Genomic DNA, 21,718 nt, shown 5'->3' on the forward strand with positions numbered 1-21,718 from the left:
CCCGCTACCCCCGTCCCCGCCCGCGAAGGCGCTTCCTAGTGTGTGGAGACCTTTCCTCCTTCACAGCTCCCTCCCACTGGTGCAGGTCCCGTCCCTATCCTTTTGTCTCTGTTTATTCTTTTCTCTTTTGCCCTACCCAGGTACGTGAGGACTTTCTTGCCTTTTGGGAAGTCTGAGGTCTTCTGCCAGCGTTCAGTAGGTGTTCTGTAGGAGCTGTTCCACATGTAGATGTGTTTTTGATGTATTTGTGGGGAGGAAGGTGATCTCCATGTCTTACTCCTCCGCGCCATCTTGGGTCCTCTCGTGAGTATTATCTTGATATTTGTTTCTCCAGAAGCTTATCCCATCTGACTAATTTTTAACTTGCATACACTCTTTTGAAAGTAGAGCCATGTTATTTGTTATAAATTTTCTATAATTCGGCTAGGGAAAACTAAAACAAATGGTAACAATGACTGGTTAATGAATTTTCTTTTACCTATTTTTTAGATGACATTTATGTTCTCTGGCAAAAACAGATTATTTGATGACAATGGTAAGATTAGGTAAAAATTAGTTTCCAGTTGATTGGAGGTTTATTTAATGAGAGGGCATTTACTTATAGTTTTTTCCTTAAACATAATTAATTACCTTAAGGAAGTAAATGTAAAAGTACAGAGACAAATGAGTAGACACGCTAGTCTTTTTTAATTTTTATTTTTATAAATTTATTTTTGACTGTGTTGGGTCTTTGCTGCACACAGGCTTTCTCTAGTTGCGGCGAGCGGGGGCTGCTTTTCGTTGCAGTGCACGGGCTTCTTATTGCGGTGGCTTCTCTTGTTGCAGAGCACGGGCTCTAGGTGCATGGACTTCAGTAGTTGCGGCACGTGGGCTCAGTAGTTGTGGCTCGTGGGCTCTAGAGTGCAGGCTCAGTAGTTGTGGCTCACAGGCTTAGTTGCTCCGCGGCATGTGGGATCTTCCTAGACCAGGGCTCAAACCCATGTCCCCTGCACTGGCAGGCAGATTCTTAACCACTGCGCCACCAGGGAAGCCTGACACGCTAGTCTTTATCAGTGTTCCTTCAAATGACTGCAGTTCAGAGAAATGGGAGTCCAGAATTGAGATGCCTTAGAAATAAATCTTGGCTCATGTATAGTATCTTTAGTTCAAGGATCTGAAAACACATTACAAGCAATTAAACTTCAGGGTAGAAATGGGAATTCTGTATTGCTTATTGGTTTAAATAAGTCATAGAATTATGATTTGCTTTGGGATCCTAGGCAGTCCTTTCTTTTAGTTCTACAAATTTGTATATCTTAGGTTTCTGGATTTTTACCTACTCCCTCAAACCAGTTCCAGATCTCATTTCTTCTCATGCCATGTTTCTTAAGAGACTCACTTCTTTTTTACTTCAGACTTGTTCTTCAGTCTCTGTGACCTTTACCCCCACCTGTTACTCCAGCCTTTCTGACCAAGGTTGCTTGGTCCTCACAGCCCATCCCAGAGGCTGTTTTCTGTCCTTCTTCTGTTTCTTCTCTTTACCCCCTTTGATGTCACTGACGATTCAGATCTTTCCTTCCTTTTTAAACATCTGCCTTTTCTTGGTTTGGGGTAAATTATTCTCCCTCATTCTCTTTCTCTGGGTCTCTCATACCTACCTACCCCTTATATGCTAGTTTTCTCAAAAATCTGGCTGCCTTGGCCCTCCCTGTAAGCCATCCCAGTAGACAGATCCACTCCCATGGCTCTGGATGTGATCCACCTCTAGTTCCGACATGCTCCTCAATTCTCAAGTCTGAGACCTTATTTTCAACTTCTCTTCTAGATAGTCTCACAGGGCCTCAAGCTTAGCATTTCAGGAACCCACTGATCATGAGCAGAGAATGTAGTAACAGTTCCCTTCCCCTCTCCCTATATCTTCCCCTCTCCTAGCCTGTCTGCCTCCAATGCCAACACCTCCACTCCCTGAGGTGTCCACAGTAGCAACTTTGAAGTCCTCTTGCTCCTGTTCCTTCCTTCCTCCCTTGTCTGGTCATTCACCAAATCTCCCTGATTCTGCCTCAGAAATGTCTTCACATCTACCTACTTTCCATTCTAGCAGCCTTGGGTCCAGCTTTCTTCATCTTCTGCTTGTACTGGTCCCCTGAGCAGTCCCCTCACTCTGTTCTCTGCTTTCCTGCTGGAGTTATTCCTCTGAAGACAAACCCAGGCATGGCTTATCCTTGGGTCCCAGTTGCCTAAAGGATGTGGTCCCAAACCACATCGCATGTGCCAACCTGCGCACCCAGCATTTTCTCTCCGTGTACCTGCCTAGTGTACCTGCTGAGCCGGACTCACCTCTCTCCTGTCCTATCACTGAACTTTGGCCTAAAAAGCCCTTCTTTTCTCTCTCTGCTTGGGGAAAACTCCTACTCATTCTTCAAGGGACAGTTTAAGTGACATTTCTGTGAACTCTCCCCCAACTCCTCCAAACAGTTAGTCACTCCCTGCTTTTACTGGCCACAACACTTTGTAGAAATCTTCTGTCACCATCCTTGTCTCTCAGTCATGTGATATAAGTTTAGGAAGAGAGGGACTGTCTCTTCCTCATTTGTCTTATTATTTGTATCCAAGTGCTAGCACATCCTGGGCCCTTGATCAGGGTTGGGATATGCACAACTTTTTAAAGTTGAAATATGGTTGATGTAGAATATTATGTTAGTTTCAGCTGTACTACATAGTGATTTGACATTTACATATATTATGAAATGATCACAACACTAAGTCTAGTAATCATCTGTCCCCATACAAAGTTATTACAATATTATTGACCATTTTCCTTATGCTGTATGTTATATCCCCATGGCTTATTTATTTTATAACTGATGGTTCATACCTCTTAATCCCCTTCAACTATTTCTTCCTCCCCCTACCCGCCTCCCCTCTGGCAAGCACCTATTTGTTCTTTGTATCTATGAGTCTGTTTTATTTTGTTTTATAGATTCTACATTTAAGTGAGATCATACGGTATTTGTCTTTCTCTATCTGACTTATTTCACAAAGCATAATACCGTCTAGATCCATCTATGTTGTTGCATATTGCAAGATTTCAGTTTTTTATGGCTGAGTAATATCACTTTGTATACATATAATACATATTCTTTATCCATCATCTGTCAATGGACACTTAGGTTGCTTCCATATCTTGGCTATTATAAATAATGCAGCAGTGAACATTGGTGTGCATATATCTTTTTGAATTAGTGTTTTTGTTTTCTTCAGGTAAAAACCCATAAGTGAAATTCCTGGATCATATGGTAGTTCTATTTTTAATTTTTTGAGGAACCTCCACACTCTTTTCCAACTTACAAATTGGCCACACCAATTTACAGTCCCACTACAGTGCACAAGTACTGCCTTTTCTCCACAAACTCACCAACACTTTTTAATAGTCTTTTTTGATGCTAACCATTCTGATAGGTGTGAGGTGGTATCTCATTGTGGTTTTGATTTGCATTTCCCTGATGATTTGTTAGGTTGAGCATCTTATCATATGTCTGTTGGCCGTCTGTATGTCATTTTTGGAAAAATGCCTATTCAGGTCCTCTGTCTGTTTTTTAATAGAGTTGTTTGGGTTTTTTTTTGATTTGAGTTGTATGAGTTCTTTGTATATTTTGGATATTAACCCCTTGCTGATTATATTGTTTGCAAATATCTTCTCCCATTAAGTAGGTTGCCTTTTCATTTTGTTGATAGTTTCCTTCTCTGTGCAAAAGCTTTTTAGTTTGATACATGTTCTATTTGTTTTTTTTGTTGTTGTTGTTTGTTTGGTTTTTTTTTGGTTTTGTAGCCGTTGCCTGAGGAAACAGATCCAAAAAGATATTGTAAAGACTGATGTCAAAGAGTTTACTGCCTGTGTTTTCTTCTAGGAGTTTTTATGGCTTCAGGCCTTGCATTTAAGTCTTTAATCCATTTTAGTTTGTTTTTGTATATGGTGTGATAAATTAGTTGTTTTTTTTTCAACTTTTTAAAAAAATTCATTTATTTTTAATTTGTTTTTTTATGTGGGTAAGCATACAATTTATTTTTTCTATGTTCTTATTTTTTAATATTTTAAATTTATTTATTTTTGGTTGCATTGGGTCTTCGTTGCTGCGCGTGGGCTTTCTCTAGTTGTGGTGAGCAGTGGCTACTCTTCATTGCAGTGCATGGGCTTCTCATTGTGGTGGCTTCTCTTGTTGTGGAACATGGGCTCTAGGTGCATGGGCTTCAGTAGTTGTGGCTCGTGGGCTATAGAGTGCCGGCTCAGTAGTTGCGGCACATGGGCTTAGTTGCTCCACGGCATGTGGGATCCTCCTGGACCAGGGCTCAAACCTGTGTCCTCTGCATTGGCAGGCAGATTCTCAACCACTGCACCACCAGGGAAGTCTGATAAATGAGTTTAGTTTGATTCTTTTGCATGTGCCTGTCCAATTTTCCCCACACTATTTATTGAAGAGGCTGTCTTTTCCCCTTTGTATATTTTTGCCTCCTTTGTCATAGATTAATTGACCGTATAAACATGGGTTTATTTCTGGGATCTCAATTCTTGATTTATGTGTCTGTTTTTGTGCCAGTACCATATTGTTTTGATTACTGCAGCTTTGCAGCATAGTTTTAAATCAGGGAGCATAATACCTCCAGCTTTGTTCTTCTTTCTCAAGATTGCTTTAGCTGTTGGGGGTCTTTTGTGTTTCCATACAAATTTTAAAATTATTTGTTCTAGTTCTGTGAAGAATACCTTTGGTATTTTGATAGAGATTGCAGTGAATCTGTTGATCGCCTGGGGAAGTATGGTCATTTTAACAATATTAATTCTTTCAATCTATGAGTATGATATATCCTTCCATTTGTTTGTGCCACCTTCATTTTCTTTCATCAGTGTCTTATAGTTTTCAGAGTATAAGTCTTTAACCTCTTTGGTTAGACTTATTCCTAGGTATTTTATTCTTCTTGATGCCATTCTAAATGGGATTGTTTCCTTAATTTCTCTTTCTGATAGTTCGTTATTAGTATATAGACATGCAGCATATTTCTGTATATTAATTTTGTATCCTACAACTTTACTGAATTTCTGTATTCTAGTAGTTTTTTGGTAGCTTCTTAAGGGTTTTCTATATATGCAGTATCATGTCATCTGCAAACAGTCAAGTTTTACTTCTTCCTTTCCAATTTGGATTTCTTTTACTTCTTTTTCTTGTCTAATTGCTGTGGCTAGGACTTCGAATACTATGATGAATAAAAGTGGCAAGAGTGGCCATCCTTGTCTTGTTCCTGATCTTAGAGGAAATGCTTTCAGCTTTTCATCAAGTTTGCTTTGGGTTTGTCACTTATGGCCTTTATGATGTTGAGGTATATTCCCTCCATATTCACTTTGTTGAGGTTTTTGTAATAAACAGATGTTGAATGTCAAAAGCTTTTTCTGCATTATTGAAAAGATCATATGATTTTTATTCTACAGTTTGTTAATGTGGTGTATCACATCGATTGATTTGTGTGTATTGATCCATCTTTGTATCCCTGGGATAAGTCCCACTTGATCATGGTATCAAGGTGATGCTGGCCTTGTAGAATGAGTTCAGAAGTGTTCCTTCCTCGAGGAAGCAAGATGGCAGAGTAGAAGGATGTGCTCTCACTCCCTCTTGCGAGAACACCAGAATAACAACTAGCTGCTGGACAGTCATCGACAGGAAGACACTGGAACTCACCAAAAAGATACCCCATGTCCAAAGACAAAGTAGAAGCCACAATGAGATGGTAGGAGGGGCACAATCACAGTAAAATCAAATCCCATAAATGCTGGGTGGGTGACTCACAGACTGGAGAACACTTATACCACAGAAGTCCCCCGACTGGAGTTAAGGTTCTGAGCCCCACATCATGCTTCCCAACATGGGGGTCTGGCAGTGGGAGGAGGAATTCCTAAAGAATCAGACTTTGAAGCCTAGTGGGAATTGATTGCAGGACTTCAACAGGATTGGGGGAAACAGAGACTCCGCTCTTGGAGGGCACACACAAAATAGTGTGTGCATCAGGACCCAGGGGAAGGAGCAGTGACCCCAGGGGAGACTGAACCAGACCTACCTGCTAGTGTTGGAGGATTTCCTGCAGAGGCGGGGGGGGGGGGTGGCTGTGGCTCACCGTGGGGACAAGGACACTGGCAACAGAAGTTCTGGGAGGTACTCCTTGGCATGAGCCCTCCCAGAGTCTGTCATTAGCCCCACCAAAGAGCCCAGGTGGGCTCCAGTGTTGGGTTGCATCAGGCCAAACAACCAACAGGCAGGGAACCCAGCCCCACCCATCAACAGTCAAGTGGATTAAAGTTTTACTGAGCTCTGCCCACCAGAGCAACAACCAGCTCTACCCACCACCAGTCCCTCCCATCAGGAAACTTACACAAGCCTCATCCACCAGAGGGCAGACAGCAGAAGCAAGAAGAACTAGAATCCCGCAGCCTATGGAACAAAAACCACATTCACAGAAAGAAAGACAACATGAAAAAGCAGAGGACTTTGTACCAGATGAAGGAACAAGAAAAACACCAGAAAAACAACTAAATGAAGTGGAGATAGGCAACCTCCCAGAAAAAGAATTCAGAATAATGATAGTGAAGATGATCCAGGACCTCAGAAAAAGAATGGAGGCAAAGATCGAGAAGATGCAAGAAATGTTTTAACAAACATTTCTTTAATAAGAAATGTTTAACAAAGACCTAAAAGAATTAAAGAACAAAGAAACAGAGATGAACAATACAATAACTGAAATGAAAACTACACTAGAAAGAATCAATAGCAGAATAACTGAGGCAGAAGAACGGATAAGTGACCTGAAAGACAGAATGCGGGAATTCACTTCTGTGGAACAGAATGAAGAAAATGAATGAAAAGAAATGAAGACAGCCTAAGAGACCTCTGGGACAACACTAAATGCAACAACATTTGCATTATAGGGGTTCCAGAAGGAGAAGAGAGAGAGCAACGACCAGAGAAAATATTTGAAGAGATTATAGTCGAAAACTTCCCTAACATGGGAAAGGAAATAGCTGCCCAAGTCCAGGAAGCTCAGAGAGTCCCATGCAGGATAAAGCCAAGGAGAAACACACCGAGACACATAGTAATCAAATTGGCAAAAATTAAAGATAAAGAAAAATTATGGAAAGCAGCAAGGGAAAAACAAAAAATAACATACAAGGGAACTCCCATAAGGTAAACAGCTGATTTCTCAGCAGAAACTCTACAAGCCAGAAGGGAGTGGCACAATATACTTAAAGTGATGAAAGGGAAGAACCTACAACCAAGATTACTCTACCCGGCAAGGATCTCATTCAGATTTGATGGAGAAATCAAAAGCTTTACAGACAAGCAAAAGCTAAGAGAATTCAGCACCACCAAACCAGCTCTACAACAAATGCTAAAGGAACTTCTCTAAGTGGGAAACACAAGAGAAGAAAAGAACCTACAAAAACAAACCCAAAACAATTAAGAAAATGGGAATAGGAAAATACTTATTGATAATTACCTTAAACGTGAATGGATTAAACGCTCCAACCAAAAGACACAGGCTTGCTGAATGGACACACAAAAAAAAGACCCATATGTATGCTGTCTACAAGAGACCCACTTCAGACCTAGGGACACATTCAGACTGAAAGTGAGTGGATGGAAAAAGATATTCCATGCAAATGGAAATCAAAAGATAGCTGGAGTAGCAATACTCATATCAGATAAAATAGACTTTAAAATAAAGAATGTTACAAGAGACAAGGAAGGACACTACATAATGATCAAGGGATCAATCCAGGAAGAAGATATAACAATTATAAATATATATGCGCCCAACATAGGAGCACCTCATTACATAAGGCAACTGCTAACAGCTATAAAAGAGGAAATCCACAGTAACAGAGTAATACTGGGGGACCTTAACACCTTGCTTACACCGATGGACAGATCCTCCAAACAGAAAATTAATAAAGAAAAACAAGCTTTAAATGACACAATAGACCAGATACATTTAATTGATATTTATAGGACATTCCATCCAAAACAGCAGATTACACTTTCTTCTCAAGTGTGCACGGAACACTCTCCAGGATGGGTCACAAATCAAGCCTCAGTAAATTTAAGAAAATTGAAATCATATCAAGCATGTTTTCTGATGACAACACTATGAGATTAGAAATGAATTACAGGGAAAAAAATGTAGAAAACACAAACACATGGAGGCTAAACAATACATTACTAAATAACCAAGAGATCACTGAAGAAATCAAAGAGGAAATCAAAAAATACCTAGAGACAAATGACAATTAAAACGCCACAATCCAAAACGTATGGGTTGCAGCAAGAGCAGTTCTAAGAGGGAAGTTTACAGCAATACAAGCCTATCATAAGAAACGAGAAAAATCTCAAATAAACAATCTAACCTTACACCTAAAGGAACTAGAGAAAGAAGGACAAAGAAAACCCAAAGTTAGTGGAAGGAAAGAAATCATAAAGATCAGAGCAGAAATAAATGAAATAGAAACAAAAAAAACAATAGCAAAGATCAATAAAACTAAAGAAGAAGATAAACAAAATTGATAAACCATTAGCCAGACTCATCAAGAAAAAGAGGGAGAGGACTCAAATCAATAAAATTAGAAATGAAAAAAGAGAAGTTACAACAGACACCGCAGAAATACAAAGCATCCTAACAGACTACTACAAGCAACTCTATGCCAATTAAATGGACAACCTGGAAGAAATGAACAAGTTCTTAGAAAGGTATAAGCTTCCACGTCTGAACCAGGAAGAAATAGAGAATATGAACAGACCAATCACAAATAATGAAATTGAAACTGTGATTAAAATCTTCCAGCAAACAAAAGTCCAGGAACAGATGGCTTCACAAGTGAATTCTATCAAACATTTAGAGAAGAGCTAACACCCATCCTTCTCAAATGCTTCCAAAACATTGCAAAGGAAGGAACACTCCCAAACTCATTCTACAAGGCCACCATCTTCCTGATACCAAAATCAGACAAAGATACTACAAAAAAGAAAATTATAGACCAATATCACTGATGAATATAGATGCAAAAAACCTCTACAAAATACTAGCAAACAGAATCCAACAACATATTAAAAGGATCATACACCATGATCATGTGGGATTTATCCCAGGGATGCAGGGATTCTTCAATATTCGCAAATCGATCAATGTGATACACCATATTAACAAATTGAAGAATAAAAACCATATGATCATCTCAATAGATGCAGAAAAAGCTTGTGACAAAATCCAACACCCATTTATGATAAAAACTCTGCAGGAAGTGGGCATAGAGGGAACCTCCCTCAACATAATAAAGGCCATATACAACAAACCCACAGCAAACATCATTCTCAATGGTGAGAAACTGAAAGCATTTCCTCTAAGATCGGGAACAAGACAAGGATGTCCACTCTCACCACTGTTATTCAACATAGTTTTGGAAGTCCTAGCCATGGCAATCAGAGAAGAAAAAGAAATAGAAGGAATACAAATTGGCAAAGAAGTAACACTGTCACTGTTTGCAGATGACATGATACTATACATACAGAATCCTAAAAATGCCACCAGAAAACTACTAGAGCTAATCAATGAATTTGGTAAAGTAGCAGGATACAAAATTAATGCACAGAAATCTCTTGCATTCCTATACACTAATGATGAAAAATCTGAAAGAGAAATTAAGCAAACATTCCCATTTACCATTGCAACAAAAAGAATAAAATACCTAGGAATAAACCTACCTAAGGAGCCAAAAGACCCGTATGCAGAAAACTATAAGACACTGATGAAAGAAGTTAAAGATGATACCAACAGATGGAGAGATATACCATGTTCTTGGATTGGAAGAATCAATATTGTGAAAATGAGTATACTACCCAAAGCAATCTACAGATTCAGTGCAATCCCTATCAAATTACCAATGGCATTTTTTACGGAACTAGAACAAAAAATCTTAAAATTTGTATGGAGACACAAAAGACCCCCGAATAGCCAAAGCAGTCTTGAGAGAAAAAACAGAGCTGGAGGAATCAGACTCCATGACTTCAGACTATACTACAAAGCTACAATAATCAAGACAATATGGCACTGGCCCAAAAACAGAATCATAGATCAATGGAGCAAGATAGAAAGCCCAGAGATAAACCCACGCACCTGTGATCAACTAATCTATGACAAAGGAGGCAAGGATATGCAATGGAGAAAAGACAGTCTCTTCAATAAGTGGTGGTGGGAAAACTGGACAGCTACATGTAAAAGAATGAAATTAGAACACTCCCTAACACCATACACAAAAATAAACTCAAAATGGATTAGAAACCTAAATGTAAGACCAGAGATTATAAAACTCTTTGAGGAAAGCATAGGAAGAACACTCTTTGACATAAATTACAGCAAGATCTTTTTTGATCCACCTCCTAGAGTAATGGAAATAAAAACAAAATAAACAAATGGGACCTAATGAAACTTAAAAGCTTTTTCACAGCAAAGGAAACCATAAACAAGACGAAAAGATAACCCTCAGAATGGGAGAAAATATTTGGAAACGAATATTTGGAAACGAATGGGAGAAAATATTTGGAACCTCCAAAATATATAAACAGCTCATGCAGCTCAATATTAAAGAAACAAACAACCCAATCCAAAAATGGGTGGAAGACCTCAATAGACATTTCTCCAAAGAAGACATACAGATGACCGAGAAGCACGTGAAAAGCTGCTCAACATCACTAATTATTAGAGAAATGCAAATCAAAACTACAATGACGTATCACTTCATACCAGATAGAATGGTCATCATCAGAAAATGTACAAACAACAAATGCTGCAGAGGGTGTTGAGAAAAGGGAACCCTCTTGCACTGTTGGTGGGAATGTAAATTGATACAGCCACTATGGAGAACAGTATGACGGTTCCTTAAAAAACTAAAAATAGAATTACCATATTATCCAGCAATCCCACTACTGGGCATATACCCAGAGAAAACCATAATTCAAAAAGACACATGCACCCCAATGTTCATTGCAGCACTATTTACAATAGCCAGGTCATGGAAGCCACCTAAATGCCCATCAACAGATGAATGGATAAAGAAGTTTTGGTACATGTATACAATGGAACATTACCCAGCCATAAAAAGGAACGAAATTGAGTCATTTGTAGAGATGTGGATGGATCTAGAGACTGTCATACAGAGTGAAGTAAGTCAGAAAGTGAAAAACAAATATCCTTTATTAACACGTATATGTGGAACCTAGAAAAATGGTACAGATGAACCGGTTTGCAGGGCAGAAGTTGAGACATATTTAGAGAACAAACGTATGGACACCAAGGGGGGAAATCCGCGGGGGTGTGGGGATGGTGGTGTGCTGAGTTGGGCGATTGAGATTGACATGTATACACTGATGAATAAAAAAATAAAATTTAAAAATGAAAAAACAAAAGTGTTCCTTCCTCCACAGATTTTTGGAGTAGCTTGATAGTAATAAGTATCAACTTTTCTTTAAATGTTTGGTAGAATTCACCTGTGAAGCCATCTGATCTTGGACTTTTCTTTGTTGGACATTTTTTATTACTGATTAAATTTCATTAATTGGTCTGTTCATATTTTCTATTTCTTCTGTCATGATTCAGTTTTGGAGATTGTATGTTTCTAGGAATTTATCCATTTCTTCTAGGTTGTCCATTTCACTGGCATCTAATTGTTTGTAGTAATCTCTTATGATCCTTTGTATTTTGGTGGTGTTGGTTGTAACTTTTCTTTCATTTCTGAATTTTTGTTTATTTGGGTCCTCTCTCTCTCTCTCTCTCTTCAAAGGTGGCCCTGCTCACTCCCTTTGGTGAGGTTAACCCCAACCCTAGCCCTGCCCTGTTGTCCTTTGATGACGTTTCCACTTCCAGTGATGCACTTCCTGCCCTCCATGTGACTGTGAATGAAAGAACCAGGTAACAGGGAAACTTCAAGGTGAGAGAATATAAGCAGGAAAAGCTGACCATAGTGCACTGCCATGGCAACTTATCGCTGTGGTCCCTTCTGCGAGGTTATCATCTGCCTGCCTTGTGACGTTGAGCAACATCTGTCTGGCATATCTGACAGCATCATATGATGGCTGGACAGCACTCCCATTACACTGCCCGTGGTTACCCTCTGGGACATCCAACAGGTGAACCAGCAGATGGCTGTCCTTGCTCTGATTCTTTATTATTTCTCTATTTCATTTATTTCTGCTCTGATCTTTATTATTTCTTTTCTATCCCCTTTCAGTCTGTGTGTGTCTTTCAATCTGAAGTGAGTCTCTTGTAGGCAGCGTACATTTGGGTTTTGTTTTTGTATTCATTCAGCTACTCTATGTCTTTTGATTGGAGCATTTAGTCCATTTACATTTAATTATTGATAGGTATGTACTTATTGCCATTTTGTTAATTTCTTTTTTTAAAGTTTTTTGTTCCTTTCTTTTTCTTTTGCTCTCTTCCCCTGTGATTTGATGACTGTCTGTAGTGTTACGATTGAATGCCTTTCTCTTTTTTTGTGTGTGTATCTATTATTATATATTATTATATATATGTGATATATATATGTGATTATTTTAAGTTGCTGATCTCTTAAGTTTGAATGCATTCTAATCAGCCTACATTTTCATTTCCCACCTACCACGGTTAATGTTTTTGATGTCATATTTTACATCTTTTTGTTTTGTGTATCTCTTAACTACATATTGTGATGTAGATGATTTTACTACTTTTATCTTACAGCCTTCCTACTAGCTTTATACATTGTTGACTTACTACCTTCACTGTATGTTTAGCTTTACCAGTGAGATCTTTCCTTTCATAATTTTCATATTTCTAGTTGTATCCTTTTCCTTTTCACCTAGAAAAATTCCTTTAACATTTCTTTTAAAGCCCGTTTAATGGTGCTAAACTCTTTTAGCTTTTGCTTATCTGTAAAACTCTTTATCTCTCCTTCAAATCTAAATGATAACCTTTCTGGGTAGAGAATTTTGGGCTGTAAGTTTTTTCCTTTCATTGCTTTGAATATATTGTGTCACTCCCTTCTGGCCTGCAAAGTTTCTTCTGAAAAGTCAGCTGATAATCTTAATGGAATTCCCATGTATATAACTAGTTGCTTTTCTCTTGCTTTTTAAATATTCTCTCTTTATCTTTAATTTTTGCCATTTTAATTACAGTGTGTCTTGGTGTGGTCCTCTTTGGGTTGATTCTGTTTGAGACTACTCTCTGTGCTTCCTGGACCTGGATGTCTTTTCTTTCCAAGGTTAGGGAAGTTTTCAGCTATTATTTCTTCAAATATTTTCTCTGCCCCTTTCTCTCTCTCTTCTCCTTCTGGGATCCCTATAATGCAAATGTTATTATACTTGATGTTATACCAGAGGTCTCTTAAACTATCCTTATTTTTTTTAAATCCCTTTTTCTGTTCAGCTTTGTAATTTCCACTACTCTGTCTTCTGGTTTATAGTTCCTCTGTACCATCTAATCTACTGTTGATTCCTTCTAGTGTATTTTTAATTTCAGTTATTGTATTCTTTAGCTGTGTTTGGTTCTTCTTTATATTCTCTCTTTGTTGAAATTCTTACTGTGTTCATACATTCTTCTCCCAAGTTCAGTGAGCATCTTTATGATTATTACCTTGAGCCCTTTTTTGGATAGATTACTTATCTCCACTCCCTTTAGTTCTTTTTCTGAGATTATGTCTTGTTCCTTCATTTGTAATATATTACTCTGTCTCCTCATTTTGCCCAATTCTCTGTGTTCATTTCTATGTGTTAGGTACATCAGTTACATTTTCCAATCTTGGGGAAGTTGCCTTATGTAGGAGATATCCTTTAGGGCCCAGCAACACACTCCCCTCTGGTCACCAGAGCTGTATGCTCTAGTGGTGCCCCCTTTGTGGACTGCATGTGTCCTTCTGTTGTGGCAGGGCTGACTACTGTGGGCATGTTGGTAGGTGGAGCTGGCCCCTGGCCAGGCTGGCTGGGAGGCCATTCCTCATGCAGTTGTTGCAAGTCCCCTGGAGGGCAGGGTAGGCTTCCCACGTGGTTTGCCACTCAACGTGGGGGTTGCAAGGCTGCTGCTGGCCTGCTGGTGGGCAGTGCGGGTCCCTATGTGGCTTGATGCTTGATTGAATGAATCTACGTGTGAATGTAATCAGTGTGGAGCTGGTAAGGACCTTAGGATGATCCCAAATCATCCTGACCATGCTGTTAAAGGCACTTCCCTTGTCTTGATGTGGTTATTTATCTCCACTTGTGGTTATACTCTCCACCAGGAAAAGGAGAAATTGTATGTGGAACTAAAGCACATCCTGGCCCGGCAGCCTGGGCCTGAGGCTGCAGAGCAGCTACAGATCTACCGCCACACGCTGCGGGAGAAGACCAAGCAGCTTAAAGTAAGTGGTAGCCTCTGCTTCTTCCTGGCTGAAGGACAGACACACTCTGGGGAATACCCGTGGACAAGTCTACTGCCTCAGCACAAGGAGCCAGTCTCCCAAATCCTGTCCTCCTTTGATATCAGCTTTTTTAGTGTTCCAGTCCCGGGAGACACAGGGCAAGCCTTAAAGCTACCCCTCCGCTCCTAAGCTAATAGACTCCCACAAAACAGGGAGATGAACAAGTGGAGAAAGAGCTGGGGAGAGGATGATGGCAATGGGATAGAAATTCGGAGAACAAGGTTTGTATAGATTATCTCAAGATGATTTAGAGGATTCGAATGGTGGGAAAGAACAGAGGGAATATTTTAACACCACTGCCCGCTGAAGCAGATCATTGTGTCAAAGCAGGTTTTTACTATTCATTCTGCCTGAAATACATGTACACAAAACACAGGCTACTCCCCAGTCCCCAGAAACCTTGCTTCATGACCATCTATGAAATAAGAAGCCATGAAAGGAAAGTAAAATCATTTTAGGATTCTGTTAGCGTAAGTTCCCTTCTAAGTGACATAAGAACGTTAGCTGGGGAGATGGAATATTTTAGTATTATACGTGCCTTTTTAAAGTTTTCTCAAAAACTGTATGTTCCCACTATATCCTCAGCTTTACCTCCTAAAAGTACTTAGATATTCTTGGCATGTTAGGGAAGCCTTATACACACACATGCACAGAATGTAGCATATGCCAGCTGAATTCTGTCACTTTCCTGTGCAATGATGGTAATAATCATTGCCTTTCTGCCTGGGGTAAAATAGATGCCATGCTACTAATATAGTACTAATCCTTTCACAAATACAATGTTGTAAAATCTCATCCTTTTACTTAAAAAGGGCAGATGAAACAGAAATGTAATGAGAGCATTAATTTTCAACTTATCACTGTTAAGCATTCATTTTACATGAGTATCCTGAGACATAATTTGTGTTTTGCAGGAGGCATAATCTTTTGATTATTTTCATCCCTTTAAACAATTGAATATATCAAATAAAATAAAAACTTATTTTCTCAGGGGTGGGTGTAAATTAGAAAAGCACATGTCTTTACACTACTCTCAAATAGGCATACTTAGCGCTGGATTGTATTCAGTGGTTCATAGCAGACTTTTGTTACTTTAAGCCTTTATCTGAGGATATCCACATTTTTGCTCTGAATGACATGTGACCCCTGGTGGAAGATTCAGGGGTGGATAATACCAAGCCTGTCCACCAGTTTGTCCTCATTATCTGGGCTGTTTTAGGAAATTCCATATTCATTGTTTGGAAACAAGGTCTTTGTTCCTAAGAGTTTAACTTTTTTTTTTTTAACATCTTTATTGGAGTAAAATTGCTTTACAATCGTGTGTTAATTTCTGCTGTATAACAAAGTGAATCAGCTATACATATACATATATCCCCATATCTCCTTCCTCTTGCTTCTCCCTCCCACCCTCCCTATCCCACCCCTCTAGGTAGTCACAAAGCACCGAGCTGATCTCCCTGTGCTATGCAGTTGCTTCCCACTAGCTATCTATTTTACGTTTGGTAGTGTATATATGTCAATGCTACTCTCTCGCTTCATCACAGCTTAACCTTCCCCCTCCCGTGTCCTCAAGTCCATTCTCTACGTCTGCGTCTTTATTCCTGTCCTGCCCCTAGGTTCTTCAGAACTTTTTTTTTTTTTTAGATTCCATATATATGTGTTAGCATACAATATTTGTTTTTCTCTTTCTGACTTACTTCACTCTGTATGACAGACTCTAGGTCCATCCACCTCACTACAAATAACTCAATTTTGTTTCTTTTTATGGCTGAAGACAGTTTTTCTTCCAACATGAAAAGCATATTCTTTAGCTCATGATAACATCGTCAGAATCCTTTTCACAGCAGTTAAGAGGAAAGAGTTCAGAAGCGGACGAACACTCGAAAAATAAAGATCTGTCTTTTATGCAAATTTTTTAAAAAATGCAGAACTAGATGAAAAACAAATCAAATCTATCGCATGCCCCTTAGGACAGTAGCCTCCCTTTTTTCCCCTTGGTTTTGGTTGGGGGTACCCCTCTCTTTAGTGTGCTCTACACATCCGTTTAGGTGAGTAAATTCCCTCTTTGGAAAACATATAAATTGAATACCTACTGAGTGGTGGTGGGGGCAGGATGATTCTGAGTAATTTTTACAATAATCCTCAGATGAGTCACGCTCCCTTGCAATGACTTTTCTGAATGCTTTATTTAAAAAAGGCTTTAAAGGCAATTTTATGCTGTACGTCTGGGAGTTTTTCTGTTTCGACTCACAGTATTCTTGAACCACATTATACCACTCATACGTGAGCCTGTTTGCATGTGCCTGATAGTTCTCCTTTAAAGAAGGGGAATGAGGTTCCATTGTTTGCCACTGGATTATGAGTCTTCAGACCTCCGTCAGATTTTTACCCAGATACAGACCTTGAACTGGTAGAAGTGTGTGGATTAACTGTGGTTTAAACCTGGGCATGGTTTTGTATCTCTAGCCTCACTGAGGTAAGTGGCCACAGATTAAAAAGATTTTTCAGAAAAGGATATTGTCTCACTGCGCATCTTCTGTTAATGCTGCTTTATTTGTCACGCTAGGTTTTGTCTTCAGAACTGAATATGTATGAATCACAGAGCCGAGAATATAAGTATGAGATCGAGAAACTTAGCAATGAACTGCTGAACTTAAAGAAGAAATACCTTGCTCAGAAACGTAAAGAATACATTCAGAAGTAAGAATTAGTCAAATGTTCTAGTTCTGTTGTGCCTGTTAACTCCTGATAAGAAAATAATTGAAGACAGTCACAGAGTCACAGACTTCACTGGGGTAAACTAAGTCAGGGGTGAGCAAATTACTTTCTACAGGTCGCTCAGTGGGCTGGTGTTAGAGCAAGATGGGCATCTCCTTTGATACTGAGACCCCTCCTTAGGACCCTAACAGGGATTCATTAATATCAGCTCACTGGTGGACCTCGTGTGGAGCAGAGGAAACCTAGTGTGATTTTTTTTCCCCACACTGTTCTCACGGTTCGGAGATAATCATTCCATAACTATGTCTGCAAAGGAGGTTCACGATTAGCCTTGTATGGGCTGAATCATATTCACATTTAAAACCACTGTAATTATGAGCAGTTCACAAGTAATTTTCACCTATGCTTTAGATAAACTGTCTCTGAACCATTTCTATGCCTAGTACCTGACTTCAGTATCTGCTGTAGGGTATTAGCATGAGCATTCTTATAGGAGATGATAATGCGGATATAAGGTGAATATTTGGGGTTTCAGGATACCTACGTGTTGAAGAGTAAATGTTCTCTTCACTTTGTTATTGTTTGCCTAATCCTGGGGTGAGTGAGTGGGCCCAGATGCATCAGCAGGTTTGAACCTTGGCTGTGTGCATTGCCCAAATCATCTTGTTCATTCTGTAGAGGCTCACGTTGTGAGTTGAAAGTCAGGCTTGATATTTCATCCACATGGGCGTTTCAAGGACATGGTGAAACAGGGTTTGAACGCATCCACCAATAATCCATTAGTGGCAAACAGCTACTTAAAGTAGCTGGATGCGAATTCATTTGCCAGTAAAAATCTATCCTTTTTGTCTATCAGAATATTCCCCCATTCCACATTTAGATGCCAGTTCCTTGGTAGTCTAAAATATTGCTAAAAACTATAGCTAATTTAGATGGGTCTGGCTTAATGTGTGGGTCTAGCAACTATCTGATGCGGAATCACTGGTGAGATTTACTAAACATGCGTGTTCCTAGGCCCCATTCCCAGATATTTGGATTCAGCAGGTTCTGGATGGGCCTCAAAAATCTGCAGTTTAATTGCTCTCTAGGTGAATTCCATGCACACTGATGTTTGAGAACCACCGATGTTAATGATGTGAATTGAATGAATGTTGGAGTAGAAACACTAGTTTTCTTTTAGGACACCAAAGTTGTGCTTATCAAATGTCATGTCTAGTTTCCACGTGAGGCAATTGTCTAGCTCTGTGGCCTTCAAACTTTCTGAGTGTGCACCCTTATCAGTAAAACAATTTTGAACTTGCAGCCCCCCTAATATATATGCATATAGTTTTTAAAATTAAAAAAATACTATTTTGGAATAGTTTTTTACCTCCAATATATTTTAATTTATAAAGTACACACAAATACTATTGTCACTTTGTGAGTAATTATTAGTAAAGAAAGATTTTTAATTTTCAAAGATAAAATATTGAATCTCTAATATCTTCTTGCCACTTGCCAACAGGTCATCCCACTCATCTTGTAGAGTTCACACACTCCATTTTGGAGACCAGTGGTCCAGTTGAAACAGTTATAAACAGCTGGCTTGGCTAAACAGTTAATTGCCTTCCCAGAGCTAATTAACTCCCCTGCCTTGGCCCTGGGATTTGGCCTAGTTTCCATTGACCTTATTGATCCCCCGGCCAAGCACACACAGTTTTTTGGACACAGGGAGCATGCTGACAGAGGGACACCCCTCTGATAGCTCATTCCCTCCCAATGGCCCATCCACTAGAATTGCACTGCCCCCGGGCAGTATGCCACTTGTGGCTATTTAAATTAAAGTGAATTGCAATTCAATCAAATTAGAAATTTAGTTCCTTAATTGCACTAGTCACATTTCACCTACTTAGTAGCCATGTGTGGCTAGTGGATGCCACATTGGGCAGCTCAGATACAGAGCTTTTCCACCATCATGGAAAGTTCTCAGATAGCACTGCTCTAGACTCTGCCTTTGCCTTGAATCCTCATTCCTTGTGGCCAATATGACCTGGCTAGGGCATCATTTGGTCGTTCCATTTAGTTGGGATCCATAAACTGGAGGGAGACAGAGAGTTATGAGTTCATGGGAGAACAGGGAAAAGAAAAAAAAAAGATTAAGGAGCTGAAGGAAAATATCCCCAGGCAAGAACAAAAGTGCTGAGATGGTTTAGACTGGAAGGAAGAAGGCTGAAGGGAGTCATTAAGATGGTCTATAGATACATTAAAAAGATCATATAAAGGAGACATTATTCCCATTAGTCAACTTAGATCAGGCCAGAAGCATTAAGCTTAAGTTCCTTCGGAGAGGAAATTTTAGGTTATTTAAGGCGAGAGAGGGCAGGGGGAGGGGGGCACTGCCTGCAACTAGCAACAGTCAGGAGGTAGACAAATTGTCAGAGTACTTGAAGGAATCTTCTTTGGTGGACCCACTCAAGGCTAAAGCTTTTGTCCTATTTATGGAGGACGGCTTTTATAATAATGAAATCAATTCTGCTAAGGGACAGCTGGATTGATTAACAAATTCTCTGCAGGTTCTTTTCAAATGGAATAATTTAGAATAATCACTGTGGCTATTCTCCTCACACATACTCTTTATAAAATAGCAACTAGGGCTTCCCTGGTGACGCAGTGGTTGAGAGTCCGCCTGCCGATGCGGGGGACACGGGTTCGTGCCCCGGTCCGGGAAGATCCCACATGCCACGGAGCGGCTGGGCCCGTGAGCCATGGCCGCTGAGCCTGTGTGTCCCGAGCCTGTGCTCCGCAACGGGAGAGGCCGCGACAGTGAGAGGCCCGCGTACCACCAAAAAAAGAAAAAAGAAAAAAAAAGCAACTCATATCATTTTTACCTTTTTGCCTTTTTTTTTTCACTTTTCTCAAACCCTGTTTTTATCATGCTCCAGTCCTGACCTGCACCCCTACCCACCTGCCCTTGACTCCCCTACTCTGGACCTCCAGGCTGGTCTAGAGTCTGCAGTACAATTCAGATTCTTTTGCAAAAGGTAGAATTCTCTTCCCTGAAGTAAATCACTTCTATTAGCCAAATCTAACTGGTTTTAGTCTTAGTAGTTTGCTCAGTTTTTATTTTTAAAAAGGGACTCCAAAGGTGTTTTCCATAAGACCCTAATTATTCAATAGGTAATTTGTATAAATTTAAGATACCTCTGCAGGAAACCTGAATGTGTGTGTGTGTGTGTGTGTGTGTGTGTGTGTGTGTGTGTGTGTGGGTATTTAAAGAAGATCTGCATAGAAGATACATTGTAGATTTTAGATTAGAACTTCCTTTATCTATTGCCAAATGTACTATCTTATTTATCTTTCCCAGCTTTTCTCGTATCTTAAACTATTTCTAATAATAACTGCTGCTCATCTAAAGTTATAGGAAAATTTGTATTTTATAAATGTCCAAGTTTGATGAAGATACCTTTTGTGTGTGATAAATATTTATGTTTCCACTGAAACTTTGGATTATAAAAGTTGATAAATGATGAATTAGTCATTATAATTGAGGAAAGAGAAAGATTCTTCTGACTGATCTTTGGAACTAAACAAATGCTTTATAAAATAGGAAGATGATTCCAAGTCAGGAGCCTCCAGTCCACAGGGTCTGAGCTATTATGAGGCCTTCTGTCCGTATTTAGATCCATATTAGGAAAGCACATTTAATTGTGTCTTTCCAGCTGGGCTCACGGAGCATCTCGAGTCCCCCAGGGGCACCTGGTGGGGCGGGGCTTTTGTTAAGGGGCCCTTGGGGCTGCCTAATTCTATGTTATCAGTAACACCTAATTAGATTTAAACCACCACCTTGTCTCAAACTGGAAGCTTTGATCAAAGCAGTTTTCAGTGGCTAATTCACCCTAAGAACTGTCAAACATAGAAGAGGAAAAAGATGGTAAGGAAGTTAACTTTCACCTCCTCTCTTATAGGAACAAGGACAGAATAGGCATGGAGAATGCCTTCTCAATGGCCAAACTAACTGGCCCTCGTTTTACGGGGGGTGGATTTCCCCTCAGCAAGTCATCCAAGATGAAGTCCTAACTCCAAGCTGCTGGCTGGGTCCAGCTGAACAGCTCATGAAATTCACTCTGGAACATTTTGGAGGAATCTCTTTGAAATCCCTTGTATCACAGACATTTAGGGAAATCAGTCCTCAGATTCCAGGATGGAAAGAAACGCAGAACTATTATAGTCATGTACATATAAGAGTGATGACATTCTACATAGTCCACATGGATATTAACAGAGTGTAATTATATCTGTTCAGTTAGGCCAACCCATTCCATGAAGCAGATCTTTTGTTACTACCACATTGATTTATTTTGAAATGCACCACATCTAGATACTCTGTATGGATGAAAGTTTGGATCCTAATGTCTCTATTATAGACATTGGTGCATAGGTTTTATATTTTTTAAAAAGGTTTTTGAAATGCAATGCATTCTTATTAATAAGAATCTATTATAATTTTTCCTCATTAACAAGTCATTG

General features: G+C 39.5%; 1 protein-coding gene across 1 annotated transcript in view; it reads left to right on the forward strand.

The window, feature by feature from the left end:
* Positions 1-21,268, forward strand: part of CFAP58 (cilia and flagella associated protein 58) — a 110,515-nt gene extending 89,247 nt beyond the window's left edge. The window contains exons 16-18 of the mRNA XM_007470461.1: positions 14,315-14,434; positions 17,061-17,194; positions 21,157-21,268. Coding sequence (XP_007470523.1) covers positions 14,315-14,434; positions 17,061-17,194; positions 21,157-21,268 — 366 coding nt within the window. The remainder of the gene's footprint in view (positions 1-14,314; positions 14,435-17,060; positions 17,195-21,156) is intronic.
* The last annotated feature ends 450 nt before the right edge of the window (positions 21,269-21,718 follow it).

The sequence above is a fragment of the Lipotes vexillifer genome, unplaced genomic scaffold (genome assembly GCF_000442215.2).
Source record: "Lipotes vexillifer unplaced genomic scaffold, Lipotes_vexillifer_v1.1 scaffold916, whole genome shotgun sequence".
NCBI lineage: Eukaryota > Metazoa > Chordata > Mammalia > Artiodactyla > Lipotidae > Lipotes > Lipotes vexillifer.